Consider the following 15,062-nt stretch of genomic DNA (forward strand, 5'->3'; position numbering starts at 1 on the left):
AGTGAAGGGAGGGTGAAGCCCCTCCAACAGCAGGACCGGAGCCTTGGGCCTGCTGGGTGACCCTCATCCGGAGTTGCCTGAAAGGAAAGCTCATCCCACCCCAAGAGAGTACCTCAATTCTCAACTCACAACAAGGAAACCTTAAGGAGTGAGGTGTCAGCTACGCTGTTTATATCCAGGATAACATCTGTAACAAAGTAATTGAATATTTACAATAACATGCATATCATAACACGTGAAGTTATAACCCTAGAGTGTGCATCTACATATAAAAATAGTATCTAATTTGGAAATATTAAAAAAATTGTGCAAGCAGCCTATAAACAGTGATTATGGACAATGTACAGTTCTGGCATCATCTATAGCTGTAACATTAAAGACAGGACTCCTTTTTAAAGTATAGTATTAATAGACTAACAAATGAGGTGTCTTCAGTTAGGTGCTTTGAAATTAATTTCTTGGTAGAATAATGGTAAGAACACTGAGACATCTGCTCATGGAAGGCAAGTTTTTTATTGTTGTACTAAGATCCTTTTAAATCAGTGAGCGTTTATAACTGCTAGTATTGAGAAGATAATTTAATGTTAAGCTTGTTTACTGCCATTAGGTCTGTCTAGAATTATATTCAGAAGCTTCTTCCAAAGTGAAAGGTCTGTCTTCATTGCATATTCGGATCAGTTTATGGTTATCATCTGATCTTTTAAAATTATTTAATGGAATCCACCAGATATTTTATTAATGGAATAAATTAACTGTACTTTAACCCACAACTGGCAGCTGCTTTACCATTTCTGAGCACTACTCCAAAGTTAGTTTAATTTAATTGTAGCCAAGAGGACAAATAATTTATAAGATGTACCTGGGTTGAAATTTAATATTTAGGAAAATGTGTTACTAACTTGAAATACAAGCACTGGACTGATCACTAGTCACTGCATTGTGTCAACTAGTACCACCAGTGTGAAAAGCATGACTATACTATATTGGTCTAGTTAATTGGTATATGTGAGCTGGACTGTATTATTTAACTGGTCTGGACAAATGTTGAGTCTTTTGTTTTGCAGCATACAGAATGCTGTAATTGCTGTATTCCAGCGGAAGGGTTTACCTGATAATGAACTCTATAGTCTCAACGAAGGAGTTAGGTAAGTAAGCAAAGAATTTCTGTAATTGAGATTAACTTTTTCTTTCTTTGTTAAAATGCTGGTTTGTCCAATTAGAGCTTCCATGATTTAAGAAAGCAGACTGAAAATAAGCATTTTCTATAAATAAATTGATCTGCTGATAAGCCAGTTGTCTGGAAAATTCTATTTTGGTGGAGAAGCTAAGTATTTAGTGACGAAAAATGATGCTTTTTGTAATTTAATATGATCTGCAGCAACGTCATGTGAAAAGATGGTAAGTCTACCTGGGAAAATGTAATAGTGCTTTGATTGACTTTCCCCTTCCAGTGACGACTGTTCTCACGACTGTCTGTACCTTGTAGCTGATTCACTTGTTTATCAGGAAGCAAGCAGTTTCATGGGACCAATGCTGTTTGCCACTTTGCTTTGAAATCATGGCTGGGAGGACCCTTTTGTGACACCCGAGTACATTAAGCTGTTTCAATTCTGCCCGTGTCTGCGTGGGTTTCTTCCAGATGCTCCGGTTTCCTCCCACAGTCCAAAGATGTGCAGGTTAAGTGGATTGGCCATGCTAAATTGCCCGTAGTGTTCAGGGGTGTGTAGATTAGGGGGATGGGTCTGGGTGGGATGCTCTGAGGTTTGGTGTGGGCTTGTTGGGCTGAAGGGCCTGTTTCCACACTGTAGGGATTCTATGAAACTGTGAGTAATACATTATTTTGCTTTCTACCTGTATTTTTGAGTATTGAACTTAATCTGTGATGATGACAAAGCTGGTGAACTGTTTTGACTTGTTTAAAGTCACATGATTTAAGTCCTGTCTAATCAGTTCAGCAAGGTTGCACTCTGTTGAACTCTACAACTTTGTCAAGCCAGCCCTCCAGATTGCATCACTAACAGCTATAATTATTTGAAAATAAATTTTTGTTTTAATACCTACAATACTGATCTCCTTTTGAAATTTTCCCCAGTGGTTGATCCTTGAGGTGACATATTTAGAAACCAGACTCTAACAACAAAAGATTGTTGATGGGAAATACAGAGTGGAGTATTTCACACAATAGTAGAAAGTCGGAGTTAACATGGTGAGACGCCATAACAGTGACTCTAGGAGATTTATACAATGCAATCTGAAGTGACTGTTTTTGACCACAGTCTGTTTACTGAGCTCTGTGTACATTTGTAGCTGCTTTTGAATGATTTTGTCCTGTATTAGTCAACTGTTTTCATCTTTGTTTTTCTTTAAAGCAGTTTTAAAATTTAGATCTTCCATCATTTTGTTAAATTGCAGAATAGGCTCAAGGGGCTAAATTGTTCACTTAATGTTCCAGTTGTGTTCCTAAAGAGTGAAGCCAATCTGATGTTCCTATGGCAACCAGTGTAAAGGCTGCAGTTGAATTCTGTAGGACATTCTATGTTAGAATTTAAAAAATTGAATATTCCCAATTTCCTATATTTGTAAATGAAATAACATTTAAAAGCACATTTTAAAATATTAATTATGCTAACTCTTTATACTTCTGCTCACTAATGCTTCTCCCCATCACTTCCTCCTTTTGTTCCCTGTTGCTTCCTGCTCCCCCCTCCTTAAACTTTACTGGAAGCAGAGAAAAAGTGAAAGGAGTCATGAGGGTACAGAGCAGGGAGGGAAGCTGGGAGGAGGATTGTTAGTGAGTGCGAGAGCAGGAGAAGCCAATCCAAAATAGCAGGCCACATAATACTAAGTCAGCCTTGGCATGAAACATTTCCAGTTTGGCACTTCTAGCTCTAGTTGTACAAGTGTACCCCAGTCAGACAATGACTTAAAACCAGATGACTAAAGTCAGAGACTGCTGTACTCCCACCTCTACTGAGTTCATTTATGTTTTTAAACCATGTATGGCTTAATTGAGGGAGTAATCAGCAACCTGCGTTTTCCACTCACTGTGATTTGAGAACTAAATTCATTTCACACCTTTAAGGATGGGGGCATGGAAGGATGGTAGAATGTTGACCTAACTTGGCCATCAGGAAACTGACAGAAATGCACGTAACACTGCTCTTTCTTAATGACGACAGTTTTATTCTTTGTTGAAATCCTGAGTATTCCGTTGTAGGTGTGGTTAAATTGACATCTTCTGCATTACCACAGCCAATACCTAAAGGCAGATGTCATCATTGGAAGCAAACTAAAAACCATTTGACTTTTTCCATACAATATACCTTAGTCATAATTTCAGAAAAGCTTCATGTGCCAATTTCATTTTATTTCCTAAGTTCCTTGCACCATCCTTCTTTATGACCTCTGAGTGCACGTGCTAGTTGAGGACAGTTTTGAGCTGTGGATCCATGCCCAGGCACAACTAGTTTGACTGGCCCAACTTGATTCTAATCTTGACATTTTTTTCTCTTGCTGCAGACAGTTGTTGAAAACAGAACTTGGATCATTTTTCACTGAATATCTTCAGGTTAGTAGCATGTAGTTTTGCTTTAGTCTCCAGTCTGAATTGTTCATTTAGAGACAGATTTGTATATTTTTAAAAACAATATAAATGGTCTCACTGGCATGAAATACTACAAATTGAAAACTAGCAGCACAGTGCATATGGACTCGCAGCTGGGACTGAGGAGAAAGTGGGACTTTCTCCTAAAACCCAGGATTCCTCAAGAATCTTTCAAGTTTTAGTACTATTGCATAAAATAGAACGAAATTGCGAGAAGACTGTATAGAGTAGATAGTTGGAGTCCTTTTTCCAGGGTAGAAATGTCGATTACTGAGAGACATAAGTGGAAGAAGATGTGAAAGGCAGGTTTTGTTTTTCACGGAGTGGTAAGTGCCTGGAATGCACTACCATAGCAAGTGGTAAAAGCAGATATAATAGCAACTTTTAAGGGGCATCTTGAATGACAGATAAATTGGTAGGGAGTAGAGGTCTACATACTGCGTAGAGACAAAAGGATTTTAGATGAGAAAAGTGTTGTTTGTTGGTGTAGGCTTGGTGGGCTGAAGGGCCTGTCCTGTGCTATGCTATTCTTTGTTCTTTGCCCATCTGTATTGATTGATGCTGTACATGTTGTGATATTTTCAACATTAAGGATGACTTGTATTTAGAAAGATTATAAGGTTCACTGAAACACACTGGGCATATAAGGAAATATAGTTATGCTCCAGATCTCATTATAAATACTGTAGTGAAAATTATTTCAGGAACTGTGACTTTCCCAAATTAATGGTATTGTGAGGGAGAAGAGCTGCGAGACCATTTATATTGTTCTTACAGAAATTTCATTTCAAAATTTAAAATAACCTTCCTTTGACAAGTGCACCATTGCATTCTGAAGAAGTCCAGCCCTGTAATGCAACATAGTCACCACAGTTGAGTAGCGACCTATTTCATCTCTTCCTGGTTGATTTCTGCCCAGTAGGAATGAGCTGGAAAGGGTACAGTTTCCACAATACAGAACATGCTGTCAATAAGCTTGATTTATTTTCCATGACTGCCACTGTCAGGAGTTTTCCCTCCGCATTACAGGAGTTGGAACATGGATGGGTGTTGATAATTCACTACATAGTGAGCTCATGAACTGGCTATTACAAAGTCTACATGAGTAATGGTTGCCTTCTGCACAAGCCTACCCCACTACTACAGGACCTCCATATCTTAGCGATTCTTGTCTATTTCTTTGCCATGTACTTGTAAGCTTATCTCTTTCTGGCCATTTGCCTTCTATTTCTTTCATATCCCAAACCTAAGAACTACAATATGCTTTTTGTTCTCCCATCATCCACGCTTCAAAAGAATCCAACATGTCAAGGTGCTGTTATATCTTTTCTACTGTCCTGCTCGCACCTCATCCTTCTCTACGGCCCTGTACCGCTCTGCAGTTGCCCAGTGTATCCCATATTTTAAATCCTTTGTCCTTTTTATAAATTCCTCTGTGATCTTGCCTCACCCTATATCCAGAACACACCCTCCAGACTCGTATTCGTTGCTGGTCGCTGGAGGCGAAAGATAGAGAGCAGTGAAATTCACCCCGCTTCACCCATCTTTAGTGACAGAATTTATCCATTTCTGTCCTACTGTTTCAAAATCCCATCGGAACCTCAGCCTTTTTCTGTTGCTGCAATTCCAAGTGATCCTCAAAGCCCATCTCTTTAACAAGTGCTCAATCCTCGTAATTCCTCTTTTTTAGTCCATTATTTTTCTTGCCACCAACTGCGAAGTGCCTTGGGATGTTTTATGGCATGAATGGTTACACATTGCAATTATTTCCACAGCTGCTGCTGTTTAAATCTTGTTAGGAGGTTTGCATAGGCCTCTTTCCTAACAGGATGTTCTCAATATAACGGTCATTAAAATGAGCAAAGGAATCAATTTTGAATTTCAGCTCTGACTACTGTCCAGTGGAAATGTTCATCACTCACAACCCTGTGGCCCAGTATTTTTGAATGTGCTGTATAGAAATGTTTAAGAAGTAAACATAAAAGTGAAAAAAAAAACATATGTTTTAGGTGCCCTGATTGTGTGGTGGCAGTAACTTTTGATAATAAGGTTTTGATTTTTTTTTGATTGATAGTAATGTGAATCTCAAAGCATCTAGCCACTAGGTTTGGGTTTAGCAAATCTAGAATCACAAATATGAAAGTAGACCAAAAAAAAGCCCGAAATTTTATTGTTTTAAATTTGCACCATTTGATTTTAATCTTTATTTTCTTTCGTACTCTGAAGGTTTTTGCCTTCTGTATTGCCATACTGCTTTGTGTCCCAGAGAGACTTTACTTTCTTACCCACATAACATGGTAAATACCAAGGGAACAGAGAGCCTTGTTGCCTTTGTTTCAGCCACAGTTTTGGTTTCATGTTTTCACATGATCATCCTTGTTAACAAAAGATTGTTAGAAAACTTGGGCCTTCTTTAATAGCCAAACAAATTTAAGTTGTCAAAGAAAAAGTGAATGGTAGCAATCACTCTCAGTCATTGAAAAACTTGTCCAGTTCCTCATGGTTTGTGACTGCTGTCCAAATATGATGCAATTTACATTCTCGTGCAGTGGTTTCCTTGCTTTTCAACTGTGTATGGACATCACCTGGCTAGACTTCCTCTGGAAACTTTTGATGAACCCGTTCTTTTGAACAAGAGAGATTGATGTGTATTGAGTATAACTTAGTTGAACAAAAGCTGCTAATGAAAAGCTTATTATATTAAACAGCATTTATACTTGTACAGCATCTTCATTGAAGGAAAACCTCATGAGGCACTTCAGAGGAGTGTTTGTAATACAAAGTTTAACTAGCCCAAAGAAACAGGTTGTATTTCAGTTAAATGGTTTGTTTCCCATCCTGTCTCAGATACAAACATGCAACAAATTAAGATGTTGAGCTAAGCTGGCACGTGGTACCAAAGTTTAAAGCTGGTTTATAATCTCTTAAACACAGTGATTGAGTTATGGAGGCCAACACTGTTCTAAATTTCAACTAAAAATGTTTTTATTAAAAATTTTCAGTTGAAAAACTAACGCATACATTTATATGTCGTAAGGACATCCCAGATGGATCTTTGTAAAGCTGTATGTTTTGTGAAAGTAGTACTAAAATGTAACAGAAACATTAAAATGCTCACACTACACAGCACACGTTCAACCCAATGGATATTAAACTTTGTTCCTCGTTTTTATTTTTGTTGCTTTAAGTCATTTGCTGTTATTTATTCTACTTGCAGAAGTTGTTGATTCCTTTGAGTGAGATAATGTTGAAAAGGGAATTGATACTACTAAACCATAATACTGTTCGTGATGACACGGAGCCCAATACATTTCCATGTGTTTCAGTTGCTAAATAACACTGGCTACAAGTAGTGAATAGCATATGATAATGAAAATATCTGTTAATCCCATGAATGGAAAACTGCAAAAATAATTCTTACTGAGTTGTTGGATTTCTTCAGTTCAACACAAGCAGGGTAGCAATTTTCACCAAGAAGTAGTTTGCATCAAAGTGAACCTGGTCTTGATTCCATCGCAAAAATGTCCCTACTCTCTCAACCCTCGGATGAACAATCTTGGGTGGAATTTTCCAGTTTCTTTTAGAAGGGTGGGTAAGAAACTTAATTGGGCAAGAGGCAAAAATTTGGTTTCACAATGGTGAGTTAGTTTTGCTGTTACGTTTGCTGAGCTTTTCAAGAGAGCCCTTCATGATTTGGAACCTGTTTCCTATTTATTCATGTGCCATGTATACTCTTTAACATACCAGTCCTCTGGAATTGTGTTCTTGAGTGCAATTTTTTTAGCTAAAAACAGGAAATGCTTATATTCACAAACTCAAACTGTATATGACAGTTGTACCTGGTGGAGTCAACTTGTTCCCCAAAGTTCTGGTGAGTACAGACATCTTTAGTTATTATTAGTCCTTCATAACTAAGGTATTCTTTTGCAAAACCATGAAGCCTGTTCACATTGATCACCTCATGATCAACAAGCACTCTGATGTTAAAGGATTTGGTGTTTGTGGTCTACCCAAATGAAGCAGCTACACTGGATGATGCCAACAAACCTGAACGGGGCAGCCGTTGGGACTCAAACCCAGATGCCCAGCTTTTGTGATTATGCCCTTGACTTGTGCAAGTCTTTGAAGAGCTGTTTAATGTGTAATTTCAGGTTGTAGAGACAGAACAGTGACTCAGTGGTACATGAGCTGCTGAGTGCTGTAGCTGTTTATGCTTTTAGTGTAAACTGTCAAATGTGAGGAACAGTACCATTGTGGTGCCAGTAGTCTACATTGGGAGCTACAATGAAGGTAACACACTTAAGACATTTGATGGAGATGTCTGGCACTCAACCTCCTGGGTGAATCTTGAAGCATTGAGTAAACAATGGTGAGTACCCTTCGGAGCACAAAAAATTATTTACCTTGTTGTGACATTGAAGGCAGGTTCTCTTGAGCCATGCGCAGGTACTGACCTCAGTAGCCATCTGTATTCAGGTTGCTTTCATCAGTCAGCGTGGCCTTGTATTACTATTGTTGAGGGAGAAGAATTTCCATTCCCTCCTGTGCAGTCTTCAGGAGAATTTCTAAGGAGATGGCACTGAAGTGTGGCACTACTTTCTGACTGGCCTTTGATGTAAGGAGTTGTGGTTGCTTGAAGTTCCTGGGTTGTGAAGAGTGGCGTATTTTCTGGTTATCCTTTCATTGTCTTTCTGGATGTTGGAGCCTGGCAGGACTTGATGGGGGAGGGTAGAACTTCCATAAAATTTGGCACTTTACCTGTGCGTGAACATGTAGTGAACGAGAGGAATGCAGTTAGGCTGGAAGAGGTGGCCACTCCTCAGAAAAAAGTGCAACTTGTTTTTATGCCCACTTCTAAACTCAGTCACAAAAAAATGCCCCTTATTTCTAAACCTGTTTTTTTTTGAATTGAGGACTGGTGTCTTTGTAAACAGTTTTACAGACAGTCTTAATTTCTGTAGCGGTTAAGTAATTGGCACAGTCTTTATAACGTAACCATGGTTACTGATGGAGGGGATTTAAGTCAAGCAATGGCATCACAGATGTTTTTCTCCTATTTTGTGCTGCATTGTCTCAACACTTGTACAGAAAAACACAGTCCATACACACTGCTGCCAAACATAAAAGCTTTACAAGATGCTTCAGGTGGGTTATAGTTCTCCTTTCTCACGTGTGTTAATTGATCACGTGTGTTAATTGATCACATAGAACTCAATTAGTTCAGCCTTTCAAGTCTAATACTTTCTTCTCAATGGAGCACACGGTACCTGATTATTATTTAATTGTTTCATGTCCAAGAATCATAGAATGATTACGTCAATGAAAGCAGTCATTTGACCCTTTGTGTGCTTCCTCTGCAAAAGCAATCCCTCCAGTCCCACTCCTTTGAATTGTGCCTTTTAAAAGAGAAGAAAACAATCTGCTTCTATTCACAGAGCCTGGCAGTGCGCTCCAGATCCTAACCACTCATTAAACCACAAGGTTTTACCTCATGATACCTCAATTTCTTCTGTGCCCAGACTCCTCATTATTTTTAAACATCTCTGTCAAATCTCTGCTTCTCTGAGAATCATCTCCAGTCTGTCCACGTCACTGAAGTTCTTTCCCTGCAGCAGTTCTCCCAAATCTTGTATATCTCTATCCAGTTCCCCCGAGGCATGGTGTCCAGAATACCCAGCCGAGGCTGAAATGTTTATTTTATGTAGGGACGTTGTAAATTCTTTGTTTTTTATTCCCATTATACTTTCATGGGATGTGGCCTTGTTGAGGAGATAAGCATTTGTTGCATGTCCCTATTGAACTGAGGTGCTTACTCAGCTATTTCAGAGTGCAGTTGCATCTATGACATTGTGGTGGGTCTGGAGTAACGTGTAGGCCAGGCCAGAGAACGATGGCAGACTTCCACCCCTGAAGGACATTACTGAGCCCGATGGGTTTTTACAATAATTGATGATAGCAATAGTGACTATGAAATTGATACTCGCTTTCAATTCCAGATTGATTTATTATTGAAATACAAATTCCATTAGTTGCCTTGGTGGGATTTGAGCAAGTGTCCCCAGATCAGTAGTTGGCCGCTGAGTTATTGCTCCATGGACCACTGTATCACTGTCTCCCGAAATCTTGTGTACTCAATGTCCCTATTTAAAAATGTCATGTTTCTGAATGCTTTACTAACCACTTTCTCCATCTTGCCTGTTACCTTCAATTCATGTATATTCCTATGTTCCTCTGTAGAATTGTACCCTTCGCTTTATTACATCTCCCCTCTCCTACCAAAGCAGTTATAAATTGCATCAGGCTGATTCCAAAAAGCCGACAGATTAATAGCTCAAACCCCTTAATATAGTTCCCCACTGCCTCAAGAAAGTAACTAATATAATTAAAGACCTCCCCCACCACCCCAGTTATACTCTCTTCCACACTGTTCTGTTGGGCAGAATATATAAAAGTTTGATTACTGGCTCCCCATTGTTATCAGACTTGTGAACAGACCCCTCAAATGTTAATTCACCTCGCCCCCTCTCCTCCCATTCTCCACCCCCCCCTTTTCTGTGGCTATAACACACTAATCTGCATTCTGTTCTGCGACCCTGATGCATTTTTGCATGGAATGATCTGCCTATATAGCAAACAAAACAACACTTGTCACACTTCCTCGGGACATGTGAGAACAATAAACTAAACGCACTCAGTCCATTTTATATATCGGTCCCATATATCCAAAATCATGATGAAAGAGGATGGAATTAAAGCTTACTGCACCAGTATCTTAATTGTTTAATAATGCAAGTTAAAATGTAAGCAGCCTGTAGTAATCTCTGTATTGGTGTCTGCTGCATCACAGTCTCCCTAATGAATGTTTCCAATCTAGTTTCACTGTGTATAATTTTTACATATGTGCTGATTAATTGGAACTAATTAGAAGAAGTAGTAGCAGCAGCAAAATAAGCTGGTGCCTCATTAACAGAAATAGATTTGCGACCCATTGCTCTCCTTCTCCTGTTTTTTTTGACCAGTGTTCTATCTGCACAATGCAGTTTCACAAGTGGACACCATGCACTGTGTATTATACCCCACGCCTTAGCCAAGGTTCCGGTAATGGGGTGTGTTAAAACTGGGAAAATGTTGCACCAGAGATTATGGGTCTCCGTTTGAGCAGTAGTCTCCTGAGGATTTGATAGAAATATGCATTGCCCTCTGAATTTAAAAACATAACAGAAGCAAGAGTAAATAAATCAGCCATTGAGCCTGCTCCACCATTTAATACAATCGTGGCTGATCCCAATTTGGTGTCGTCCCCTCCCTCCTGGCCTGTAACCCCTTAGCCCCATTACTGATTAAAAATTGCCTATGTCCTCCTTAAATTTATTCAGTGTCCTGGCATCCATTGCACTCTGGTATAGAAAATTCTTCAGATTCCTGGTCCTTTTGAGAGAAGCAATTCCTCCTCATCTCTGTCTTAATTCTGCCAGCCTTTAGCTTAAAATTATGATCTTTGGTTCTAGAATGTCCCACAAGTGGAAACAATTTCTCCAAGTCTACTTTGGCAGTTCCCTTTAGCAGATCTAAAGCTATCTCAAGCAGATTTTTAAAAAAAACAGCGTGCGTGGTTGTTTATAAAATAGTGAACATTTTAAGAAAAAACACGTAACAGCCACAGTTGTGTCCCATTAAACACAAAATGGGCAAGTTGTTTGCTTTGAGTAAGTCACATGTCCCACAGAGAGAGTTTGCTGTGCACAGAAGTTCCTTTTGGTGGAGCTCAGATGCAGTCACATTGTTGGTGACAGTATGGTGGATATAAGCTGGTGATTTGGTTCATTTTGCATGCAAAGTACTGGGTTCTTCTCACAAGTTTCCAGCAATCATCATACAGTCCCTTGTCTCTTCAGAATGTCACACCAGCCATTTGTATGAACATTCCAGTTAAACCAACACAGAGGAGTAGGAGGTGAGATGTCTACCTTCACCAGCTCTGAACAAAGGGAATCGGGGAAACATTAGACAGGAGATGATGCTAACAACTACAGCTATCTGTTAGAGAAAACAGTGGGTTTTGATGAAGGACATTAAACTCATCCGATTTAACTAAAATGACTGAACCTGAAACCCTGTTCACATCACAGAAAATACTGGGGTTGAAGCATCTTTAGTTATACAGCTTTTTAAAGTCAGTCTGCTTGTAACTTCAGCAGTGAAGACAGCAGCTCGAGTCTGGGCTCATGGCTCCCTCTGATCTCAATCTCTCAAAAGTCTGATTTCTGGAAAGAATCTGGTATTTTGCCTGTGAAATGAACCAATCCCTAGTTTACATCCACCTTGACACCACCAACTAGAGCTCCAACAAAGGACCTCTCCACAGCCCGTTTGATTTACTGGTCCTGCCTAACTTGTGTGAACTGATGCCAATATCCTCCTTGTGCAATTTGTAACTTCTGTTCCTCCTCTTAACTTTACTTCTTGGGCATGTGTGTCTTTGAATGTCTGTTGCAAAATATTCCCCCAGAATTTGAATGCATTAATAAATCCTCTGTGCTTGAACCCTCAGGAATTTGGTGTGGGTCATTTTTAAATTGGATTTCACAAACAGGACGTGTTGAAACTGAAATATCAAGATGTAGGGCTAGATGAACACAGGCCAAGCAGCATCAGAGGAGCAGGAAAGCTGACGTTTCATGCCTAGACCCTCCTTCAGAACCCTTCATTTTCTGAAGAAGGGCCTAGGCCTGAAACATCAGCCTTCCAGCTCCTCTGATGCTGCTTGGCCTGCTGTGTTCATCCAGTTCTACACCTTGTTGCCTCAGATTCTTCAGCATCTGCAGCTCCTACTATCTCTTGGTGAAATTGAATGTACTTTTTCAATTTTATAAAAGAAAATCAGTTAAAAACATTCTTTTGTCAGAGACTGAAGGGAAGAAAGGTGAAAGCAATTAAATTCAGCTCTTTCCCTCTTGAATGTGATAGTGTAATGTTTGACTGGTATTCAGAACCTTTTCACTGCTGCACAGTTGGAACCTGAAATTTACAATCGGACTCATGGTTGGATTGTGGGATTTCTCTACGCTAACGTCACTAACTACCACAAGCCTTGGATATTGAGGGGTATATGACATTCAAGAAAAATAATGAGTTAGGTACAGATAGAGTGGTTGATCCATTAATCAAGGACGGCATTTGTGCAAGAGTAATGTGTTTTGGAGATCAGGATGTAGAATGCGTTTAGGTGTAAATGGGAAATAGTAGGTAAAAGAAGTCCGTAGCGGGTGTGATCTTCTGGCTGCCTAACAATAATCAAAATTGGAACAAAGCATACAGACAGGAAGATTGAAAGTGTGTGATAAATGAAGGATTATTGCCGTTCCCATCTAAATATAACTTGGAAACTCAGACTAGCTACAGTAGCCTGGAAGAGGAATTAATACATTATCACTTGTTGGACCAGCAGATGTTAAGGAATGATTATAGAAGTTTTTATTAAATTTGGTATTGTCAGGATTAATGACCGACAATATGATTGAATTTTGCATCCATTGTGAAAGGGAGAAGATTGGATCAAAGACTAATATTTCAAATTGAAGTAAGAGCAACAAAGTGAACATGAAAACTGAGCTAGCATTCCAAGCTAGGGAATTGTTTGATATAGATGCAGAGGCAGACATTTTCATGGGATATTTCAGAATATACTTATTCTGTATATTCTAACTGTTAAGCAAAAAGTTCTAAAGGGAGAATCCGTTATGTGTGGTTAACTAAAGTTGGGGAAAGCATCTGACTTAAGGCGAAAGGATATAACTGTACAGAGGATGATTGAGAGGTCAGACGATTAGTCAAATTGTGAAGAACAGTGAATGATTATAAGATTAATCATGAGGAAGAAATTAGGGTGTGAAAGGAAGCTGGCTAGGGATACAAAAATGGGTAGTCAGAGTTTTGACTGATTTTTATTTGGAAAGGAGCGTAAGTAGAAGGTTTTTGTTCTGTAGAGCAGTGGTTTTTAACTGGGGTGTATAAACAGGAATGCTCTGCCACTTTTGGAAAGCAGCGCCAATTTACCTGAGCATTGAGCTCGTGTCCGTGCTTCCAGTCTCCCTCTGAGGTCAGTGTCTATCACTGAAGACAGTATCTGCTGACACCTGGTGCTCCTATGAATTGCACATACACGAGTGTCCAGAGCTGCACACATACATTCCCCGACATTGGGCATGTGCAGAGATGCAGCACCATGTACTGAGTGGAAAATTGGGTAGGTTGTGGAATTGCTGTTCTCATTGAACTGTGCCTTGATGCTGAGATGGATGGGAATTGGTGCTCTAGAAAGTGAGAATGAGGAATAAATAATAGTTAACAAGGAAATAGTCTTCAGTTTCAAGGATATACACAATAATCCAGTAATACCCCTAAATGCAGAGGTGAAAGGGAGAGAGGAATTTGGCAAAATGATAATCATGAGGGTAGTGGCACTGAACAAACTGATTGAGTTACCAGTTGACAAGTCTCTCGGTCCTGATGAATTTCATCCTAGTGCCTTCAGAGATTCCTAGATCTAGAAAAGTTTCCATTAAACTAGAAAGAAGCTACTTTTGTCCCTTTTGTTTTCTCAAGAGGCCAGCACCCTCTGTGTAATCTCAATTACAAGTGCAGCCTACCAATTTGATCTTTTTAGGATTTACATGTTGTTTTAAAATTTAAGTTTAAGGTTAAAGATGGGTGAAAGCCATCACAACACCTGATGGTTCCTCTTTCAATCCTGACAAAGTTTTGTGCTGGTATTGATACTGAAGAGGATAGCTATCATTCAGACACGTTTAAAACAATATGTGGCTGAAAGGATGGTTAGTTTCTCGACCTTCATTCTTGTATTTGCAGCTAAAGTGACATTTGATCTCACAGCCAATAATGAAAATTGAAGGTACGTTTACAAACAGGGTGATGTATTTACCATGAAGTGTCACCTTGTGCCATCGATGATGCCACCAGATCGTTTTCCTTTTTCTCTGCCTCCTGCTATGTCTCAGTGCTGGACTTGGGTCTATATCTAGTGTGAAGTAAACCTGCCTTATGGTGGTGTCTGTTGGTCTTCGGAGCTTTCACCCTGGGGGTGTTCGTGGCTTGAGTGCTAAGAGTGTCCTGCCTAGATGCAGGTTCACTCTTTTTGGCTTGACCTGCCATGGGATCCCAAGTTGGATGGAGATAGATGAGCCAATTGAAGCCTCCTGAGAGGAGACTTCTGGGCAGCCTTTTTGTGGTTCCTCGTCTGCTGAGTATCTGCTGCCACCACCCAGTCTCTGTGAAGAAGGTACACCTGGAATAAGGTCGAGATCTCTCGTAACACTGGTGCTTTGCAGTTGGTGCGAGCATTGCTGGTTAGACTGACGGAGTGCAGGCTTGTGCCTCTATCTAGCACATGTCGAGTAGTGTGCTGGACCTGGGTCTCCGGGACAGCTGTCGTCCTGTC

At 39.7% G+C, this 15,062-nt stretch overlaps 1 protein-coding gene across 6 annotated transcripts in view; it reads left to right on the forward strand.

Annotated features, from left to right (window-relative positions):
- The window catches only part of prr5b (proline rich 5b (renal)), a 106,752-nt gene that overhangs the window by 39,110 nt on the left and 52,580 nt on the right, over positions 1-15,062 (forward strand). For all 6 annotated transcript variants that reach the window (XM_048548559.2, XM_048548556.2, XM_048548563.2 and 3 more), the window contains 2 exons: positions 1,065-1,145; positions 3,520-3,568. In XM_048548559.2, coding sequence (XP_048404516.2) covers positions 1,065-1,145; positions 3,520-3,568 — 130 coding nt within the window. The remainder of the gene's footprint in view (positions 1-1,064; positions 1,146-3,519; positions 3,569-15,062) is intronic.

This window comes from Stegostoma tigrinum, chromosome 18 (assembly GCF_030684315.1).
Source record: "Stegostoma tigrinum isolate sSteTig4 chromosome 18, sSteTig4.hap1, whole genome shotgun sequence".
Lineage (NCBI taxonomy): Eukaryota > Metazoa > Chordata > Chondrichthyes > Orectolobiformes > Stegostomatidae > Stegostoma > Stegostoma tigrinum.